Source organism: Brachycentrus maculatus, unplaced genomic scaffold (assembly GCF_059751285.1).
Source record: "Brachycentrus maculatus isolate JH-2025_06_01 unplaced genomic scaffold, ASM5975128v1 h1tg000059l, whole genome shotgun sequence".
Taxonomy (NCBI): domain Eukaryota; kingdom Metazoa; phylum Arthropoda; class Insecta; order Trichoptera; family Brachycentridae; genus Brachycentrus; species Brachycentrus maculatus.
Window position 1 is genome coordinate 296522 of NW_028280813.1, and position 22877 is coordinate 319398.

The 22877-nt window shown below is 41.1% G+C and overlaps 1 protein-coding gene across 2 annotated transcripts; it reads left to right on the forward strand.

Annotated features, from left to right (window-relative positions):
• Window positions 1–526: 526 nt before the first annotated feature.
• LOC148311679 (heat shock 70 kDa protein cognate 5-like) lies at window positions 527–21326 on the forward strand. Of its 2 annotated transcripts, XR_015837209.1 has the most exons (17): window positions 527–755; window positions 958–1013; window positions 2871–2958; window positions 6662–6843; window positions 7703–7814; window positions 8680–8785; window positions 10145–10235; window positions 11668–11830; window positions 13833–13988; window positions 14509–14655; window positions 15580–15820; window positions 16321–16530; window positions 17248–17435; window positions 18360–18500; window positions 18831–20417; window positions 20457–20643; window positions 20850–21326. XR_015837209.1 is itself a non-coding variant. In XM_088256203.1 (15 exons), the coding sequence occupies exons 1-15, from the start codon at window positions 666–668 to the stop codon at window positions 18918–18920; spliced, it is 2061 nt and encodes a 686-aa protein (XP_088112329.1). In that variant the 5' UTR covers window positions 562–665; the 3' UTR covers window positions 18921–21326. The 2 variants fall into 2 exon arrangements, 1 of the variants encoding a protein (XP_088112329.1); XM_088256203.1 differs by having other exon boundaries at window positions 562–755; window positions 18831–21326.
• Window positions 21327–22877: the final 1551 nt, after the last annotated feature.

Consider the following 22877-nt stretch of genomic DNA (forward strand, 5'->3'; position numbering starts at 1 on the left):
CATTTGAATATATTTTTTTGGTTGACACTGACATGATTTTGCAAGAATTTTTACATTAGATTGTTGAAGTAAAATTATGCAATCCTGAAAACCCTAGCTGATAAACTATAGTTCTTTTTTTTTTGCCTCCTTCAATACATTTCTCATAAGGTGGGACCGGAGACTGACCGGAGCATTTTGTCGTACCGTAACGTCGTAACGTTGCTCGCGGCGAGCGCTCCGACTATAGATGGAGCGCTCGGTGCGCTGTACTGACTATACGAATGCTCGCATTGTAACGTGTTACATTACGACGAAATGGCTCCGGTCAGTCCCCATCAATAGAGCCATTATATACTATGAGTTTTTTCTTTAACATTATCATCTTTAAACAAAAAAATAAATTCCACTCTCTCAGGCTTAAGAATTAAGACTGCTGGTCTGAAAAATTGTCTAAATACTTTTTTTTAAATAAAAAATTAAGTAGGTACTATTGTTTCAAGTCACGAATAATCGAAAGTATTCCGATTATTCGAGAAAATTTTTATATCTATGATTTTCATTCATCTATGATTTCTTATTTCCATTTCCAAATTTCCATCAGTTTCGAGGCGAGTTGCGTCATCCGCACGTGAAATAGGCTGTACATTAAATAAAGCAAATTGTTGCTGAATAAATACTACAAAATGTTGAGTGCAGCAAGAATAATAAGCCGCAAGGCAGTGGAAACCGCCGATATGGCCTGCCGAAGGCAGTTTTCCAACATAGTACGCAGCGTGAGTACCCGGTGAAATTCCGGAATTTAACTATTCATAATTCTAAAAATTCTCGTCTTTAATGCTCAAATCAAAGCTAAGAGCGCAACTTTTCGTAAATTCGTACATCTAGCCACGATATTTCATTGTTAATTTTGCGTTTAACCCGGTAGTGCGCACCAGTCGCCATTATTTTCTGACGAAATTCTCGTTTTTCTTGTAGACCGCTTCTCCTGCCGGCTCGGCGTTCTGCAGATATGGCCACCAAATCAGATACAAGTAAGTTTCATGCCCGTTCTTTCAGTGTTCTCCTCATTGTCCTCGATTCGTGATGGTTCAAACTTTGACCTCGAGACATCTAACCTCACTTTTCTTTGCATCCAGAATGTGTAGACGGACGGATTGCACAATAATTTTAGACTTAATTTTAGAATCGTGTGTTTTAAATTAAATTGAAAAAAAGGGCTACAAAATTTTATACAAAATGAACCAATATAATACAATATTTTATTTAAATAATTTATTTCACAATACCTCAGCTCCTTGATCCCGTTCTTTTTATTCTCCTTGTTATAAAAAAATGGACACTTTCATTTAATTTTAAAACAATTAACACTTTATAAAAATAAAAATAATAATAAATCCCTTACCGCACCCCAATGGTGCATAGGGCACTGCTTCATATAAACGCAGTGTTATCTCGATCGTTTACACATGAAGGAAAGGTGATCAGCCCTCCGCTTCAGGTACCAGTCCAGGGTAATATTGCATAAATATCAGAGTGAAAAAATACACTTGTCTTCAAACCCTTATCCGCACCCCAATGGTGCATAGGGCACTGCTTCATATAAACGCAGTGTTATCTCGATCGTTTACACATGAAGGAAAGGTGATCAGCCCTCCGCTTCAGGTACCAGTCCAGGGTAATATTGCATAAATATCAGAGTGAAAAAATACACTTGTCTTCAAACCCTTATCCGCACCCCAATGGTGCATAGGGCACTGCTTCATATAAACGCAGTGTTATCTCGATCGATTACATATGAAGGAAAGGTGATCAGCCCTCCGCTTCAGGTACCAGTCCAGTGTAATATTGAATAAATATTAGAGTGAAAAAATCACTTATATTTATTAAACCCCCCTGGGAATCGAACCCGGGACCTCCAGAACGGTACGGCTGTCCAAATTTAAAACACAGTAAGGGACATTTTTTTTGTAGTAGGTTTTTTTTGCATTTTTGGACTAAGTAGAGTCTACTTAGTCCATAAATACAAAAAAAACCTACTGCAAAAAAAATGTCCCTTACTGTGTTTTAAATTTGGACAGCCGGGTAGGCGAGCATGCTGATCATTACACTGCGGAGGCGGATTCTTTAAAATACTATTTTTTATTTATTTGGTGATTCGTATTACTAACTAACCATCACGCCGCTTCCCCGCAGGGGTAGGCAGAGAGAATAGAGCGCCACACCACTCTGTCCTTGCAAACATTCTTCGTATTACAAATTCTTGTAATTTATGTATTTTTTACAACATTTTGAGTGTGTCCAAATACTTGTTCACAAATCTGGATTATCTCCAGTTAAATGAGTTATTTTTCGTATTATTTTTTGAGATCTCATCAAAGATGAAGAAGAATATGGAAGTCTGGGCATTTACGGGGCTGACGACCGTCATCGGCTGGTTTAAGCGATCACTTTACACACGTGTAACATTCACCAATTCTACCCATTATTGACAACCACACCACTCAAATTCTTGGAAGTTCTATATATATGAACCAATTTAGAAACCTTGTTCATGAATCACTAGAACTTCACTAGAGACATCTATTGGTGGGATGTAAAGAATCTTTTTACTAAGCAGAAACTCTTATATTAGTATGTGAGGTCCGAATCCTGGATTATAATCACACACATGAGAAACGCCAGAAAATACATCCCGGAATGTGGAAGTCTGGACGGGGCTGACGACCGTCATAGGCTGGTTTAAGTGATCACTTTACACACGTTTAACATTCACCAATCCTACCCATTATTGATAACCACACTACAGTTGTGATTTTATTTACAAAATCATTAACAATATGTTAATGATTTTATTTACAGACCATTTATTTATTTATTTTATTGTGCAGATCAGACACAGTCAAGGGAGCGGTCATTGGGATTGATCTGGGCACCACAAACTCCTGCGTTGCGGTCATGGAGGGAAAACAAGCTAAGGTATGTGCCAATTACATATCGCTCACTCCTTTCAAGAACGTCATAAATAAAAAATTGTCAATTTTCAGTTTTGTATGTTTTCGGAATGCCCAGAAAGTGTACTAGATCCCAGCAAAAGAGGCATATTTTAAACTTAATATTTACCCGCTACAGGGCAGAAAGTGTTGTTTTTGCATTTTGAAGAAAATGTATTGTTTAATAATTTTTTAAATGTACTAAATATTTTTCGTCCGCCTCCGTAGTGTAATGGTCAGCACGCTCGGCTACCGTTCTGGAGGTCCCGGGTTCGATTCCCAAGGGGGGGTAAAATAAATATAAGTGATTTTTTCACTGTAATATTTATTCAATATTATTACCCTGGACTGGTACCTGAAGCGGAGGGCTGATCACCTTTCCTTCATGTGTAAACGATCAAGATAACACTGCGTTTATATGACGCAGTGCCCTATGCATCATTAGGGTGCGGATAAGGGTTTTATTATTTTTTTATTATTAAATATTTTTCAAATGGAGAAAAAACATTCAGGTTTTACCTAAAAAGGTCTGTTGCACAGTAAAAAGTTCAATAAGTGGCTTGATATATTTTTTTAATACATTGTATTATATTTTTAAACGTTTAAAACATTCTCCTGAAAAATCAAGTTTTTTGATTTATGACGTTCTTGAAATAAGTGAGCGATATGGCGAAATAATCAATATTTTCATTCATCATTTTCTTTTGGAAAATTCGCCTTCGTAAAAACGTTGGTAATGAATGACGTCGCAGAAACAATGGACTTATTTTAATGTTGGTGTCATTGCTAAATTATTTGCGGCTCTATTTGTTGATGTCTATGGTCCACCCTCCCACCCCCCCTTCATATTAAATACAAACGGTACCGTAGAATACCGGCTTCTTGAGCCTTGATGTGTTACTTGAGCCCAGTACAAAGAAGAGATTTAGATCTGTATTTGGTCTACAATAATGAACGTATGGACATGATTCATTGTTTCCCTGACAGGTGACACTTATTGTCACCATACGTTCATTATTGTAGACCAAATACAGATTTAGCTATCTTTTTTGTACTGGGCTCAAGTAACTCATCAAAGTTCAAGTAGCCCCGTTCTACGGTACTGCACTGGTAAACAAATAATCCGCACTATTGCTATTACAGCTCTATAAAGCAGATACATATAAAGGGATACGCCCCATAACACACCCCATAACGTAAAATTTGATGACGTATCCGTTAAACGGTATCCGTTCTTCGTTTTATTAAAATATGTAAAGTTTATTATATAACCCTTATCCGCACCCAATGGTGCATAGGGCACTGCATCGAATTGACGCAGTGTTATCTTGATCATTACTTACATGAAGGCAAGGTGATCACTCTTGCGCTTCAGGAACCAGTCCAGGGTAATATTAGATAAATATTACAGCGTAAAATCACTAATATTTATTTTCACCCCCCCCCCTGGGAATCGAACCCGGGACCTCCAGTACGGTAGCTAAACACGCTGACCATTACACCACGGAGGCGGACAAAAAGTTTAAACCTTCATATCTCCCTTAGTTCCCTACAGATTTCAATAAGAATGCTACCGATTGTCTTGTGATTTTTCATATTAATTTATTAGCTAATATAGCAGAAGGAATGCAAAGCTGAGATAAGCATTATCGATAAAATTAAGAAAGGTGTGTTGAGATGGTTTGGGCGTGTGGAACGAATGAGTGAGGAAAGAACGGTAGAACAAATGTATGAGGCGAATGTAATTGGAAAAATGAGCAGAGGTAGAAGAAGGAAAACATGGCACGATCAGGTATAATAATAATAATAAATTTGGATAACTTATATAGCGCCATTTTCGTCAAAAACTACCTCAAGGGCGCTTCACTGTGAATGAATTGGGGAAAATATTAGGGTGGAAATGATTTAGCAAACAAATGTGTTTTTAGTCTTTTTCTAAAGACCATCTCACTCTCACTATTTCTAACCATTGGTGGAAGAGCATTCCACGCCGTCGGTCCTGCAACAGCAAAGGCACGCTCGCCAAATTTAGTGCGTTGGTTGCGAGCTGGTAAGATCACTTTGCCCATTGCAGATGTTGTAGCCGATGGAAGCGTGAGACGTCTGTCAACCAATTCATCTGGAATACACAGCTCCTTAAGATACTCTGGAGCCATATTGTGTATTGACTTATACATGAGTAGGCAGAGTTTATACTCAACCCTTTAGGTATGCCAAATACTTGAATGAGGTCTGGTTAGGAGTCGTAACAATCGGCGGGTATGTATGAGGAGATGCATGAACGTGGAAGATGCGAATAATGTTTGCAAAGACAGAGTGGTGTGGCGTTCTATTCTCTCTGCCTATCCCTGCGGGGATCGGCGTGATAGTTAGTTACTTAGTTAGTAATAGCACATCATGAAAATGATCCGTAAGTCTATTATATAGAGTTTTTACTGTAGACGCATCTCGGCTGTCCAAACTTAAAACACAGTAAGGGACATTTTTTTGTAGTACGTTTTTTTTTGCATTATGGATTAAGTAGAATCTACTTAGTCCAAAAATGCAAAAAAACGTACTACGAAAAAATGTCCCTTACTGTGTTTTGAGTTTGGACAGCCGATCTGTCTTTGTTTCCATAGACCCCACACATGTCGCAACACCGATCGGTCCTGTGATCTACATGTCTGAAGGATCTTTGCAGTGTTGCCATATTACGCAGCCGGGCCAGCGAGTCTCCGAAACCATATATCGGAGACTTTCATGAACCCGGCGCACACTTCGCTCACTCCTTTCAACAACGTCATACATCAAAATAACTTGATTTTTCGGGAGATCGATTTTAAAGTTTAAGAATATAATAAAATGTATTAAAAATAAATATCAAGCCACTTATCGAACTTTTTACTGTGCTACAGATCTTTTTACGTAAAACCCGAAAGTTTTTTCTCCATTTGAAAAATATTTTGTATATTTAAAAAAATAATTAAACAATACCTTTTCTTGAAAATGCAAAAACAACACTTTCTGCCCTGTGGCGGGTAAATATTAAGTTAAAAATATGCCGCTTTTGCTGGGATATAGGACATTTTCTGGGCATTCGGAAAACATGCACAACTGAAAATTGTCGATTTTCGATGTATGACGTTGTTGAAAGGAGGGAGGTATGTGATGCTTCTTTCTTTTTGACGTTTGCGATCATCATTTACACACAGTTTTTACATTTTTAAATTTCTTTTAATAGTTTATTACAATCTTTTAACATTATTTTCTTAAGTAATGTCCCAACAAAGAAAAGCTTTGTCAGTGCGAGAGAAAATGAACATTCTCGAAAATGTATATAAAAACGTTGATTCACGCGTTTCGCCGGCGCTTGATTTGGGGCTACATATCACTACTTTGGCTACAATAATAAAAAATCGGGTTTCGATTTAAAAAAAATGCAATAGAATGTGGTCCAATGGTGAAAAAACGCATGTACATATCCACATCCAAGTACGATAAACTCGAAGAGATTTTGAAAAAGTGGTTTGTCATATACATGATTTTAATATTTAAAAAAAAAAAATTAATGTTGTTTTTTTTTCAATACCGCCCCCTATTTACATTTCCCTCCATTTAAGTTTTTTTTTTTGGTCCCTTGAAAAATGTACAATAGGGATTTCACTGTATATACATTATGACGTCGCTGATTCCTCTCTGGTGTCCAGGTGGTGGAGAACAGCGAGGGGTGCCGCACGACGCCCTCGCACGTGGCGTTCACGCGGGACGGGGAGCGCCTGGTGGGCGCGCCGGCCAAGCGCCAGGCCGTCACCAACAGCGCCAACACTTTCTACGCGACCAAGCGCCTCATCGGCAGGCGCTTCGACGACCCCGAGGTCGCCAAGGACAAGTGAGTCCGGCCCTGTTCACCTAACTAACCAACTAACCCCTTTAATTTTATTTTTTTCTTTTATTTCATTTTTATTTTCGTATAAAACTACCTCAAAGGCGCTTATACAGGTATGGATTATGATATGAAAATGATGAGAGAAAATTTAAAAAATATATTAATGAAAAACGTCGTTAATTAAATTAAAAAAATACAATAATTTTAATAATTAAACCCTTATCTGCACCGCAATGGTGCATAGGGCACTGCGTCGTATAAACGCAGAGTCATCTTGATCGTTTACACATGAGGGAAAGGTGATCAGCCCGTCCGCTTCAGATACCAGTCCAGGGTAATATTGAATAAATATTAGATTGAAAAAAACACTTGTACTTATTTGACCCCCCTGGGAATCGAACCCGGGACCTCCAGAACGGTAGCCGAGCGCGCTGACCATTACACTACGGAAGCGGGCAAAAATATATTGATGAAAAACTTTATTTTAAATTATGCATTACATGAATTCAAATACAAAAAAAAAAATATGAAAAAAATATAAATATGAATACTAAAAAAGATCCCACAAAGGCACGGCCCGTGTGTGGGTATACGGTACAATTTAAGTCAAAGTAAAGCGTATAAGGTTGTCCGCCTCCGTGGCGTAATGGTCAGCGTGTTTAGCTGCCGTGCCGGAGGTCCCAGGCTCGATTCCCAGGGGGGGCGAAAATAAATATCAGTGATTTTACACTGTAATATTTATTTAATATTACCCTGGACTGGTTTCTGAAACGCAAGAGTGATCACCTTGCCTTCATGCAAGTATCAAGGATTTAGACATGCTCCAACATGTTGAGAAAAAAATGTGTTTTTTCTTCTTTAGGAAAAATCTCTCTTATAAGATCGTGAAAGCCTCCAACGGAGATGCTTGGGTCCAGGCTACAGACGGAAAGATGTATTCTCCGAGTCAAATTGGTGCCTTCGTTCTTGTCAAGGTGAGTTCTCTTCACACCACTTCCAAATAACTAAAGCATCCGTGCGTATAACAGTACAGTGCCAGATCGGTAATCCCAAAACTCCGTAAGGCCAGATTTACACCGAGTCCGTAGCTGACTTTAAACACATGGCAAGTCGGTCCTGATTCGGCACTGCTTTAGTATAAATTTGAATGTATGAAGAATGAAAAGAATTTAAAAATAAATGTTTTGTTTACTGCAAGGAAATGTAAATATATATAGGATTTAAATTAAATGTAAATTATAGTTTGTATTAAATGTAATATAAGCTAACTGAAGAAAAAAATAAAGAAAAAATATATAATTGATTTCATGTCAGTTTCGGACTTCAAACACAGGGCAAGTCAGTGCCGAATCAGTACTGCTTTAGTACAAGTTAATTTCGCGTCAGTAGCTGACTCCAAACACAGGGCAAGTCAGTGCCGAATCGGTACTGCTTTAGTATAAATTGATTTCACATCAGTAGCCGACTTCAAACACAGGGCAAGTCAGTGCCGAATCGGTACAGCTTTAGTATAAATTGATTTCACGTCAGTTGCGGACTTCAAACACAGGGCAAGTCAGTGCCGAATGGGTACTGCTTTGGTATAAATTGATTTCACGTCAGTAGCTGACTTCAAACACAGGGCAAGTCAGTGCCGAATGGGTACTGCTTTGGTATAAATTGATTTCACGTCAGTAGCTGACTTCAAACACAGGGCAAGTCAGTGCCGAATGGGTACTGCTTTGGTAAAGTAATATCTCCTTGTGTATTGACTCCCTAATCCCGAATTCATAGTTTATTTAAATAGATCCCTTTAAAAACGATAGATAGAGGTTTCACTGTGTACTGGTTGGTTTTCAGATGAAGGAAACTGCGGAGGCGTACCTGAACACACCCGTCAAGAACGCAGTTATAACCGTGCCCGCGTACTTCAACGACTCCCAGAGGCAGGCAACTAAGGACGCCGGTAACGTTTGACTCTTTACTATCGCTATTCCTGCATGGCTAGAGCTCCCCCCCTCCCGTAGTGTGATGGTCAAGCTAACACTGCGTCAATACGTGCGTCGTATTGCCATACGCATCATCAGGGGCGGATAAAGATGAAAAGATAAAGAATGGGACTCTTGCAAGTGTCCTGTGCGCCGTACGCTCGTCACAGATTAGTGTACAATTTACACGAGTCGGTGAGAGTGCTAGTATGCAACCCTGAGCGCCCTAGCCATTGCTGCTATTCTTCTCAATCCACTGGCTGTTATGCATTATAGTGTAGCGGTTACTGTATTTGGCTACCGTGCTTTAGATCCCGGGTTCGATTCCCAGGGGTTCGAAATAAATGTTACAATTTGAAATCTCAACGTAGTGTGGTCGTCGATCATGGGTAGAATGGTGAATGTTGCATAGTGCATAAAGTGATCACTTAAATCTGATGAAGGGGTCAAGAGCCCTGTAAATACCCAGACTTCCATATTCTTCCTCGTCTATGTTGAGATATCAATAAAAATTCACAAATGTTCATTTGATTACAAAAAATTATGTCCTTTTGAAATTTGACACAATGTCGCATTAAATATGATCTGTCATCAGCTGGTTTAAGCGAATCAGCCTATAACAGTTCATAAGCCGTGTAAATACTTACACTTCCAGTCTTCTTTGCCTATATTGAGAAATATAAGAAAAAAAAATAATAAAAATTCAAAACACTTTTCACCTATAGCTTTGAAATTTCGACACATTAAGAATGACCTGTCTTCGGCTGGTTCGAGCGAACCAGCCTATAAGGTCATAAGCCGTGTAAACACTACCAAACCAAATGTATTCTTCCTCGCTTATATCGAAAGTAACTAACTAACAAACTAATCATCACGCCGCTTCCCCGCAGGGGCAGGCAGAGAGAATAGAGCGCCACACCACTCTGTCCTTGCAAACATTCTTCGCCTCTTCCACGTTCATGCATCTCCGCATACATACCCGCCGATTGTTACGACTCCTAACCTGACCACTTTCAAGTATTTGGCATACCTGATCGTGCCATGTTTTTCTCGGTCTTCCTCTGCCTCTTTTCCCGCTAACATTCGCCTCATAAATTTGTTTTACCGTTCTTTCCTCACTCATTCGTTCCACATGTCCAAACCATCTCGACGCACCTTTCTTAATTATATCGATAATGCTTATCTCAGCTTTGCATTCCTTCCTTATTTCACTATTCGCACATCTATCATACATCGTTTTGTCGCACATTCTTCTGAGAGATCGCATTTCGACTGCATTCAGTCTACTTTCATCCTTGTTATATATGGAAAATAAAAATTATAAATGATATTTTTAGGTCAAATTTCCGGACTGAATGTTCTCAGAGTGATCAACGAGCCCACCGCTGCTGCCCTCGCCTACGGAATGGACAAAACGGACGACAAAATGTAAGTATTGCTAACCACCGTCTTGTTCACAAGGATGTGTGACCGCTGAGCTATTAAGTCCATTGATTTTAGACCCCTAAATTTTTTTTATTTTTTTTTATTCGGGAATTGTACAGCTTACATATAAAAAAAATAATATAGCAAACGATAGTTACATTAACAATAATAAACATTATATTACATTAACCGGATCCACGCGGCTCGCATAACCGTATGTGTTTCAACAAAACATGCCCCATACGCGGCTGACATAAGCGTTTGTGTTTTTACTTTGCTCCAAGTTTCCAACCTCAGTTCAACTTGGAGGGATTTTTTCATGGTGTGGAACTTTGGATAAAATAATATGTCAATCCTTGGCCTTATGACATCTGTTGAAATATCTAACTAATAATTTGTAACATCACAAGGATAAATAAAAGAACAGATCCCTGATTTTTCTCGCGGTCGGTAATTAGTCCGCGCCATAATCATGCTCTATATCTGTCTCACTCTCGACGCTGCGCATCGCCAGTGGGTAAGAGTGACACACGATGCGTGCTTTGATTTATTTATGTTACGATCTTATTTGTTTATATTACGATATATTTCAAGAATAATGTGACACACGTGTATTATAGAGTACCAAAAAGGCACAATGAATCCCATTGAACGTTTTTGTTTAGGAAAATAAATCGTTTCTTAACTAAATACATGATAAAAGTAATCATTTAAAAAACGGTGAAATACCGCCGCGCACGGGAGTCTCTCAGGAATAAAGTTAACGCGGTTAAAAAGTTAACAAAAAATAGCTACTTTAAAAAAAAGCCAATTAAACAATTCCACATTTACGTTATAAACAACATTTTGAGTGTGTCCAAATACTTGTTCACAAAATCTGGATTATCTCCAATTACAGGAGTTATTTTCATATTATTTTTTGACATCTCATCAAAGATGAAGAAGAATATGGAAGTCTGGGCATTTACGGGGCTGACGACCGTCATAGGCTGGTTTAAGTGATCACTTTACACACATATAAGAGTTTCCGCTTAGTAAAAAGCTTCTTTACATCTCACCAATAGATGTCTCTAGTGAAGTTCTAGTGATTCAAGAACAAGGTTTCTAAATTGGTTCATATATATAGAACTTCCAAGAATTTGGGTAGTGTGGTTGTCAATAATGGGTAGAATTGGTGAATGTTACACGTGTGTAACCAGCCTATGACGGTCGTCAGCCCCGTAAATGCCCAGACTTCCATATTCTTCTTCATCTTTGATAAGATGTCAAAAAATAATATTATGTTATAAAACTATTTAAAAACATTTAGAGATTAAAAAAAGGGTATTATGTAAAATAATAGATTTAGCAGGAAGGAGAAGAAGAAGGAAGGAGGAGGAAAGGAGAGGAATTAGCGAGGGTAAATCACAATGTGTTGACGATTTTTTGTTTCCAGCATCGCGGTGTACGACCTGGGCGGCGGCACCTTCGACATCTCCATCCTGGAGATCCAGAAGGGCGTGTTCGAGGTCAAGTCCACCAACGGGGACACCTTCCTCGGCGGGGAGGACTTTGACAACGTGCTCGTCAACAACCTGGTCGCCGAGTTCAAGAAGGAGGTTAGCCGTCCCTCTGTCTCTGGATGTGTGATTATAGGAGGGTGTAATTATGCGGGTGTGAGATTGTGTCCGTATGCGTGATTATGTGAGTGTGATCATGTGAGAGTGTGATTATGTGAGTGTATGATCATGTGAATGTGCGATTGTGTCCATATGTGTGATTATGTCCATATACATGATTATGTGAATGTGAGATTATGTCCATATGCGTGATTATGTGAGTGTGATCATGTGAGAGTGTGATCATGTGAGTGTGCGATTGTGTCCATATGTGTGATTATGTCCATATACATGATTATGTGAATGTGAGATTATGTCCATATGCGTGATTATGTGAGTGTGATCATGTGAGAGTGTGATCATGTGAGTGTGCGATTGTGTCCATATGTGTGATTATGTCCATATGCATGATTATGTGAATGTGAGATTATGTCCATATGCGTGATTATGTGAGTGTGATCATGTGAGAGTGTGATCATGTGAGTGTGCGATTGTGTCCATATGTGTGATTATGTCCATATACATGATTATGTGAATGTGAGATTATGTCCATATGCGTGATTATGTGAGTGTGATCATGTGAGAGTGTGATCATGTGAGTGTGCGATTGTGTCCATATGTGTGATTATGTCCATATACATGATTATGTGAATGTGAGATTATGTCCATATGCGTGATTATGTGAGTGTGATCATGTGAGAGTGTGATCATGTGAGTGTGCGATTGTGTCCATATGTGTGATTATGTCCATATGCATGATTATGTGAATGTGAGATTATGTCCATATGCGTGATTATGTGAGTGTGATCATGTGAGAGTGTGATCATGTGAGTGTGCGATTGTGTCCATATGTGTGATTATGTCCATATACATGATTATGTGAATGTGAGATTATGTCCATATGCGTGATTATGTGAGTGTGATCATGTGAGAGTGTGATCATGTGAGTGTGCGATTGTGTCCATATGTGTGATTATGTCCATATACATGATTATGTGAATGTGAGATTATGTCCATATGCGTGATTATGTGAGTGTGATCATGTGAGAGTGTGATCATGTGAGTGTGCGATTGTGTCCATATGTGTGATTATGTCCATATACATGATTATGTGAATGTGAGATTATGTCCATATGCGTGATTATGTGAGTGTGATCATGTGAGAGTGTGATCATGTGAGTGTGCGATTGTGTCCATATGTGTGATTATGTCCATATACATGATTATGTGAATGTGAGATTATGTCCATATGCGTGATTATGTGAGTGTGATCATGTGAGAGTGTGATCATGTGAGTGTGCGATTGTGTCCATATGTGTGATTATGTCCATATACATGATTATGTGAATGTGAGATTATGTCCATATGCGTGATTATGTGAGTGTGATCATGTGAGAGTGTGATCATGTGAGTGTGTGATTATGTCCATATGTGTGATTATGTGAATGTGTGATTGTGTCCATATGCATGGTTATGTGATTATGTCCATATGTGTGATTATGTAAAAGTGCGATTGTGTCCATATGCGTGATCATGTGAATGTGAGTGTGTGATTATATCTATATGCATGATTATGTGAATGTAAGATTATGTCCATATTTGTTATTATGTGAGTATGTGATCATGTCCACATGTGTGATTATATATACGTGATTATGTCCATGTGGATGATTATGTGACTGTGTGATTATGTGAATGTGTGATCATGAACGTATATGTGATTTTGTGAGTATGTGATCATGTGAGTGTGTGATTATGTCCATATGCGTGATTATGTCCATATGTGTGATTATGTGAGCGTGCGATCATGTCCATATGTGTGATTATGTGACTGTGTGATCATGTGAATGTGAGATTATGTCCATATGTGATTATGTGAGCGTGTGATCACGTCCATACATGTGATTATATGAGTGTGTGATCATGTGAATGTGACATTATGTCCACATGCGTTATCACATCCGCACACATACTGAAGGCGGTGTGATGTTCTGTCCGGCAGCAAGGCGTGGACCTCACCAAGGACCCCATGGCGATGCAGCGGCTGAAGGAGGCGGCCGAGAAGGCCAAGGTGGAGCTGTCTAGCTCCGTGCAGACGGACGTCAACCTGCCCTACCTCACCATGGACGCCTCGGGGCCCAAGCACATGAACCTCAAGGTGAGTGACCCCCTGTATTACCCGCATCCGATATCACGCACTGTCGGTGATCCACACCAATAAATAAGATAGTAACATAAAAAAATCAAAGCACGCATCGCGTGTCCCTCTTACCCACTGGCGATGCGTAGCGTCGAGAGTGAGACAGATATAGGGCACGATTATGGCGCGGACTAATTACCAACCTCGAGAAAAATCAAGGATCTGTTATTTTATTTATCCTTGTGATGTTACAAATTATTAGTCAGATATTTCAACAGATGTCATAAGGCCAAGGATTGACGTATTATTTTATCTAAAGTTCCACACCATGAAAAAATCCCTCCAAGTTGAACTGAGGTTGGAAACTTGGAGCAAAGTAAAAACACATACGCTTATGTCAGCCGCGTATAGGGCATGTTTTGTGGAAAACACATACGGTTATGCGAGCCGCATGGATCCGGTTAATATACGATAACAATAATAATGAGGACCAAGCGGAGGAAGCCACATTTGTGAACAAGGATCTTTCTTATTCCAGCTAACGCGGACCAAGTTGGAGCAGCTGGTGGGCGACCTGATCAAGCGCACGGTGGGCCCGTGCCAGCGCGCCATGCAGGACGCGGAGGTGCAGCGCAGCGACATCGGGGAGGTGCTGCTGGTCGGCGGCATGACCCGCATGCCCAAGGTAAGGCAACTCTTCCCCGAGGACGGGAAGGCTGAACTGGCAGTACTCGATCCTGAACGAATGAGTGAGGAAAGAACGGTAAAACTAAAAATTTATGTGGCGAATGTAATTGGAAAAAGGAGCAGAGGAAGGCAGAGAAAAACATGGCACGATCAGGTATGTCAAATAATTGAAAGCGGTCAGGTTAGGAGTCGTAACAATCGGCGGGTATGTATGAGGAGATGCATGAACGTCAAAGAGGCGAAGAATGTTTGCAAAGACAGAGTGGTGTGGCATTCTATTCTCTCTGCCTACCCCTGCGGAGAAGCGGCGTGATGGTTAGTTTGTTAGTTTTCAATCCTGATGTGAGGCGTGGTGTTGGGAGGAAAAGGATGAACAGCCAACATAGCTATAGCTCTGTATCTTTTGCAACACTGCTGCTAGCATGGGCTTACTGTCATTGCCAGTATAGCCCTGTATCCGCTGTCGCACTTGCCGGGATAGGTACAGCTCTATCTTGTGAAACACTGCTGCTAGCATGACGCTATATCTGGTATATTGTCATTGCCAGTGTAGTCCTGTATCCGCTGTCGCACTTGCCGGGATAGGTACAGCTCTATCTTGTGAAACACTGCTGCTAGCATGGCGCTATATCTGGTATACTGTCATTGCCAGTGTAGTCCTGTATCCGCTGTCGCACTTGCCGGGATAGGTACAGCTCTATCTTGTGAAACACTGCTGCTAGCATGACGCTATATCTGGTATATTGTCATTGCCAGTGTAGTCCTGTATCCGCTGTCGCACTTGCCGGGATAGGTATAGCTCCATATCTTGTGCTGATAACATGGACATACAGTGATGGCCAGTGTAGTCCTGTATCCGGTGTTTATTGCCGGCACAGCTATATCTCTATCGGGCGTATCGTGATGTCCTCTCGCTGTGCAGGTCCAATCGACGGTGCAGGAGATCTTCGGGCGGGCGGCGTCGCGCGCGGTGAACCCGGACGAGGCGGTGGCGGTGGGCGCGGCCGTGCAGGGCGGCGTGCTGGCCGGCGACGTGACGGACGTCCTGCTGCTGGACGTGACGCCGCTCTCGCTCGGCATCGAGACGCTCGGCGGCGTCTTCACGCGCCTCATCACGCGCAACACGACCATCCCCACCAAGAAGAGCCAGGTCTTCTCCACAGGTACTGTGATCACCCACATGACAAATCTAGAATCCCACCTGCCCGACTGTGCGGGATGTTGTCGTCACCGCCGTGTCACCAATGTTCTTACATTAGATTCATCAGGCCAATATACATGATGCGGGATGTTGTAGTCACCGCCGTGTTACCAACATACCCACATTAGATTCATTAGGGCAATATACACAATGCGGGATGTTGTCGTCACTGCCGTGTCACCAACGTACCCATATTAGATTCATTAAAGCAATATACACAATGCGGGATGTTGTCGTCACTGCCGTGTCACCAAAGTACCCATATTAGATTCATTGAAGCAATATACACAATGCGGGATGTTGTCGTCACCGCCGTGTCACTAACGTACCCACATTAGATTCATTAGGGCACACACCATATGTGTGATTTTGGGCGTGTATGATAAAGGATTATGTCCGTGTGCGTGATTATCTGGGTATGCGATCATGTCCGCACTCGCTGACGTTTGATTGGTGTTGCAGCGGCCGACGGGCAGACGCAGGTGGAGATCAAGGTGCACCAGGGCGAGCGGGAGATGGCGGCGGACAACAAGCAGCTGGGCGCCTTCTCGCTGGTGGGCATCCCGCCCGCGCCGCGCGGCGTGCCGCAGGTGGAGGTCACCTTCGACATCGACGCCAACGGCATCGTGCACGTCTCCGCGCGCGACAAGGGCACTGGCAAGGAGCAGCAGAGTGAGTACCTCTCTGCGTGTATTGTGTGACCGGCTCTGCAGTGTCATTCTGTAGTGCAGCTCTGTGGCTTGTGTGACCAGCTCTGCAGTGTCATTCTATAGTGTAGCTGTGTCTTGTGTGACCAGCTCTGTATCTGGCGCAGTGTCATTGTGTAGCATAGCCCTGTGTCTAGCTATAGCTCTGTGGCTTTTGTAACAAGCTCTCCATCTAGCAGTGTCATTCTATGACAAGCTCTGCATGTGGCACAGTGTCATTCTATAGTATAGATCTGTGTCTTGTGTGACCAGCTCTGCATCTGGCACAGTGTTATTGTATGACGAGCTCTGCATGTGGCGCAGTGTCATTCTATAGTATAGCTCTGTGTTTTGTGTGACCAGCTCTGCATCTTACAGTGTTATTGTATAGCATAGCCCTGTGTCTTGTGTGACCAGCTCTACATCTGGCACAGTGTCGTTGTATAGTACAGTCCTGTGTCCGGTGTAGCACCGCCGGCATAGCTGTAGCTCTGTGTCCTGTGTAACACTGCTGCTAACATAGTGCTGCACTTGCCAACATAGCTATAGCTGTGTTACACTGTTGGCGGCGTAGATACTGCTCTGTATCTGGTGTAGCACTGTTGCCAGCACGGATACGTTTCTGTATCCGGTGTGACACTATTACCGGCTTAGCGCTGTATCCGCCGCATCGCACTAACTCGGGATCGCTTCCCATTTGCAGTCGTGATCCAGTCGTCGGGCGGGCTGAGCAAGGACGAGATCGAGAACATGGTGAAGAACGCGGAGCAGTACGCGGCCGAGGACAAGAAGCGGCGCGACACGGTTGAGGCGTCCAACATGGCCGAGGGCATCCTGCACGACACGGAGACCAAGATGGCCGAGTTCAAGGACCAGCTGCCTCAGGAGGAGGTAACGCACCCTCAATCTCATATATCCATATTGGTATCGATGCGATGGTGGGTCGTAAGCACTGTAGAAACCCAGACTTCCATATTCTTCTGAATTGAGATAGCGATCCTTGTTGAAACATCAATCTTTATGGAGTCATTGATATTTATCCAGATATTGACCTTTATTTATTTATTGACCTTATTGAGAATGTACATTTAAAGACGTATCGACCTTTAACGTGATATCGGCCCTAATCGAGATATCGACATATATTGTGATAATGACCTTTATCGAGATATCAACCTATATCGGGATATTGATCTTTATTGACTTTTATTGAAATATCGACCTATATCGAGATATTGACATTTATCAAAATAGCGACCTATATTGAGTTATCGACATATATCGTGATATTGACTGTTTTGAGATTTTGGCATTTATCGTGATATTGATTATATTGAGATATTGACATATATCGTGATATTGATCTTATTGAGATATCGTGATACTGACTTTTATCGGGATGTAGACCTTTATTGTTCAATGTATTTAGTGATATCGATGTATATCATGATATCGACCCATATCATGATATCGACCCATATTGTGATACTGATCTTATTGAGATATCGTGATATTGACTTTAATCAGGATGTCGCCTTGGTTGAGGTATCAATGTATATCATGATATCGTCCCATATCGTGATATCGTCCCATATCGTGATATCGACCCATATCGTGATATTGATCTTATTGAGATATCGTGATATTGACCTTTATCGGGATGTCGACCTTTGTTGAGGTATCAATGTATTTAGTGATATCGATGAATATCATGATATCGACCCATATCGTGATATCGTCATATATCATGATATCGACCCATATCGTGATATCGTCATATATCATGATATCGACCCATATCGTCTCTGGTTGCAGTGCGACAAGATGCGCGAGGAGATCGCCAAGGTGCGGGAGATGCTGGCCAACAAGGACAGCACGGAGCCGGAGGCGCTGCGGGCGGCCACCTCCGCGCTGCAGCAGGCCAGCCTCAAGCTCTTCGAGCAGGCCTACAAGAAGGTACCCTACCTACCTAACATGATTTAATTTGGTGCAGTGCCCTATGCAACATTGGTTGCAGATAAGGGTTAGAGAAGAATAATTATTTAATATCACCCCACACTGTCACCGTGGCTTAGTGTATTTTACGATTAATATGACATCGCATCAATTTGATGGGAGTGCCTTGTGCACCATTGGGCGTGGATAAGTGTCAACAATAAAAGTAACAATTTTTCTTGAAAATATATATATATATATATATATATATATATATATATATATATATATATATATATATATATATATATATATATATATATTTATATATTGTTTTTGCGATCTTTCCAGATGGCCGCCGACCGTGAATCTTCATCGTCGTCTTCGTCGACGCAGGAGCCGGAAGCCGGGGACGAGAAGAAGAAGGAGGACAAGAACTAGTGACGGAGCATCTTCGAAATACCTACTTAGATTTACTGAATACCACTTAAAAGTCGAAATGGAACCGCCGCAACCGAAACGGCGACCAGTCCAACCGAGACGCCGGATCCCGGTCACTCGCGCTCTGCGCTAGAGACCGAGTACATCTCACACGGTCTTTCGGTTATCGCAAATGTATTTCCAATTACGTCAAGTGATAAAAATCCAACTTTCGCGTATTTTCGGCATGTCAATGTTTGATAAATGTACGTCATTTCGACGTCACTCTTTCGCAAACGCGTCGTAATTTCAAGATATGTTCTGTTTTACAAATGTCGATTTTGGCTCCAGCTACGAATGTCGCCAATTCTACAATATGAATTTCTCAAACCAAATTTATCCGCTGGTAAATCTGTCCCGGAATTGTGATGCTTTGTATAATACGTTTGGAATGATATTGAATCTGTACTTGACAATATTTTAGCTAGGCTTACGATGTATCGCGTAAGGTTGCAAGATACATCGTAATCTCGCAATACAATGTAAAGTTGTAAAATATTGTGCAATCTTACGATGTGTCATGTAAGGTTCCAAGATATGTAATCTAACAATGTTTCATGTAAAGTTGCAAGATACCTTGTAATCTTACAATTTACTATGTAAAGTTGCAAGTTATCATGCAATCTTACGATGTTTCATGTAAGGTTGCAAGATACCTCGTAATCTTACAATGTACAATGGTAAGTTGCGAGATACCTCGTAATCTTACAATGCACAATGTAAAGTTGCAAGATATGCAATCTGACAATGTTTCATGTAAGGTTGCAAGATACCTCGTAATCGTACAATATTTCATGTGAGATTACCAGATACCTCGTAATCTTACAATTCTTCGTTTAAGGTTGCGAGATTCCTCGTAATCGTACAATGTAAGATTGCGAGATACCTCTTAATCTTACAATGCACAATGTAATGTTGTGAAATACCTCGTAATCTTACAATGCTTCATGTTAAGTTTGCGATATATCATCGTGCAATCTGACAAAGTTTCATGTAAGGCTGCGAGATACCTCGTAATCTTACAATGCACAATGTAAAGTTACAATTCTACCGTAATTGGACCATTCCAAATGTACTATACAGAACCCGTCACCATAACTGAATTTTGTAATATTATATATTAAATAGTATAATTTGTCTAGAATATTCCATTGCTTGTATTTTTACAGCTTTGTACGTTTTTAATGGGTTCTCTTATACTGCGTTTTGATTGTTTCAAAGTCCAGTGCCTTCTGTATCTGACCGGTACGTGTGATCTCCAAACTGCTATTGGCTCCTAGACAAGCCTTTGGCATGGCGGCCTCAACGGATAACCCAATCAATCAATCTCAACTTCCGATTGGCTAGTAATTAGATTCGACTGGGAATCTGTCAGTTTCGACTGGGAACTTCTCAGTTTCGACTGCCGACTTGCCAGTTTCAACTGGAACCTTGTCCGTTTCGACTGCTGAATTGCCAGTTTCAACTGGGAACCTTGTCAGTTTCAAGACTTGCCAGTTTCAACTGGGAACCTTGTCAGTTTCAAGACTTGCCAGTTTCAACTGTGAACCTGTCAGTTTCAACTGTCAACTGATCAGTTTCAAATGGGAACTTTGTCGGTTTCGCCTACTGAATTGTCAGTTTCAAGTCTTGAATAGTCAGTTTCAAGTTTCATGTCTTGCCAGTTTCAACTTTTAACCTGTCAGTTTCGACTGGGAACCTATCAATTTTTACTGTAGACTTGTCAGTTTCAACTGGGAACCTGTCAGTTTCGACTGGCGATCTGCCAGTTTCAAGCCTTGCCAGTCTCAACTGTGATCCTGTCAGTTTCGACTGGAAACCTATCAATTTCGACTGTAAACTTGTCAGTTTCAACTGGGAACCTGTCAATTTCTACTGGGAACCTGTCAGTTTCGACTAGCGACAGATTGAGATCTGCCAATGGCGAAAACACATCACACTGGACTTTGAAACGACGGAGATGTACAAGCAATCGTTGATTTTATATTTTTGTATATAGTTTTCTTGAACCGTAGCGTGTGAGTTCGCCGTATAGTTAACGGTTGTACTGTTTAGTTTAGTTTTTAGTTCGTAAACTCACAATTGTTCCAATGTGAAGTGGCTTCGTACATCGCCAATTCGTAAGCGCCCATTTTTTTACAATTAATTGTTCCGTACCGTAGTCGATTCTTTGATTTTAAGTTAAGGTAAGGTGAGACTTGCGACGGTACCGCAGCCGGCGCGCTCCGGATGAATGGTGTTAGCTCTAAGTGTTGGATCTAAGGCTCCGGTACGGCCGTTGGCTTATTTGGATTGAATTGTCTTGAATTATTTCTATCGATATCACGTTATGTTTGAACTATGTAAAAATAAATCTTTTTTAGTATATGTGCGAGTTTTATTTACACCCTGCTGTGCCTCAGTATGGTCAAATGGCAAAGAAAGGATAGAAAAATGCACATTTCTATATATATATATATATATATATATATATATATATATATATATATATATATATATAAAGATATTTACACACACAATGAAATTGAATGTGACAGCAGTGTCAAGAAGCATGATATCTGCCATGAGTAATGTTGAGTATTGGGTGTGTTGTTGTTACGTTAAACAGATGGCGCTGCCATTACGGCATCTGGCTATGTGGTGATCCGAATGGGGGGTGCAGGGGTAGGCAGAGAGAATAGAGCACCACACCACTCTATCTTTGCAAACATTCTTCGCCTCTTCCACGTTCATGCATCTCCTCATACATGCCCGCCGATTATTCTGACTCCTGACCGAGTATTTGATACACCTGATTGTGCCAAGTTTTTCTCGGTCTTCCTCTGCTCCTTTTTCCAACTACATTCGCCTCGTTAATTTGTTTTACCATTTTTTCCTCACTTGTTTGTTCCACATACCCAAACCGTCCCAAGCCGCCTTCCTTAGTTTGCTGGATAGTGCTCATCTCAGCCTTGCACCCTTTCCTTATATCACCATTGGAACATCTACCATACATGGTCTTGCCGCACTGAGAGATGGCATCCCGACTGCATCCAGTCTACTCTCATCCTTCCCAAACCATCCCAAGCCGCCTTCCTTAGTTTGCTGGATAGTGCTCATCTCAGTCTTGCACCCTTTCCTTATATCACCATTGGAACATCTACCATACACGGTCTTGCCGCACTGAGAGATGGCATCCCGACTGCATCCAGTCTACTCTCATCCTTCCCAAACCATCCCAAGCCGCCTTCCTTAGTTTGCTGGATAGTGCTCATCTCAGCCTTGCACCCTTTCCTTATATCACCATTGGAACATCTACCATACATGGTCTTGCCGCACTGAGAGATGGCATCCCGACTGCATCCAGTCTACTCTCATCCTTCCCAAACCATCCCAAGCCGCCTTCCTTAGTTTGCTGGATAGTGCTCATCTCAGCCTTGCACCCTTTCCTTATATCACCATTGGAACATCTACCATACATGGTCTTGCCGCACTGAGAGATGGCATCCCGACTGCATCCAGTCTACCTTCATCCTCCTTTTGCCAACTCCATGCTTCACTTCCATACATTAGGGTTGGAACCAGGACTCCTTCAGGCTTCCAACTAGCAATTTAAAAATAAAACCATTTTTCAATTCATTATTTATTTGCTACATAATTCTTCATATCTTAAAACATTAATATAAACATTCCTTTAAAACTATCATGCAATTTGAATACCTCTACCATATTTCACGATAGAGTTCTCATTTTGTATCTATGGTTGAACCCTCATATTGGAAAGTCAGTAAATCAAGGCAAAAGGCTTGTTAATCCAGACCTTGATGTGAAGTATGTAAGTCTCTTATGGCATATCGCTCACTCCTTTCAAGAACGTCATAAATCAAAAATCGTCAATTTTCAGTTGTGCATGTTTTCGGAATGCCCAGAAAATGTACT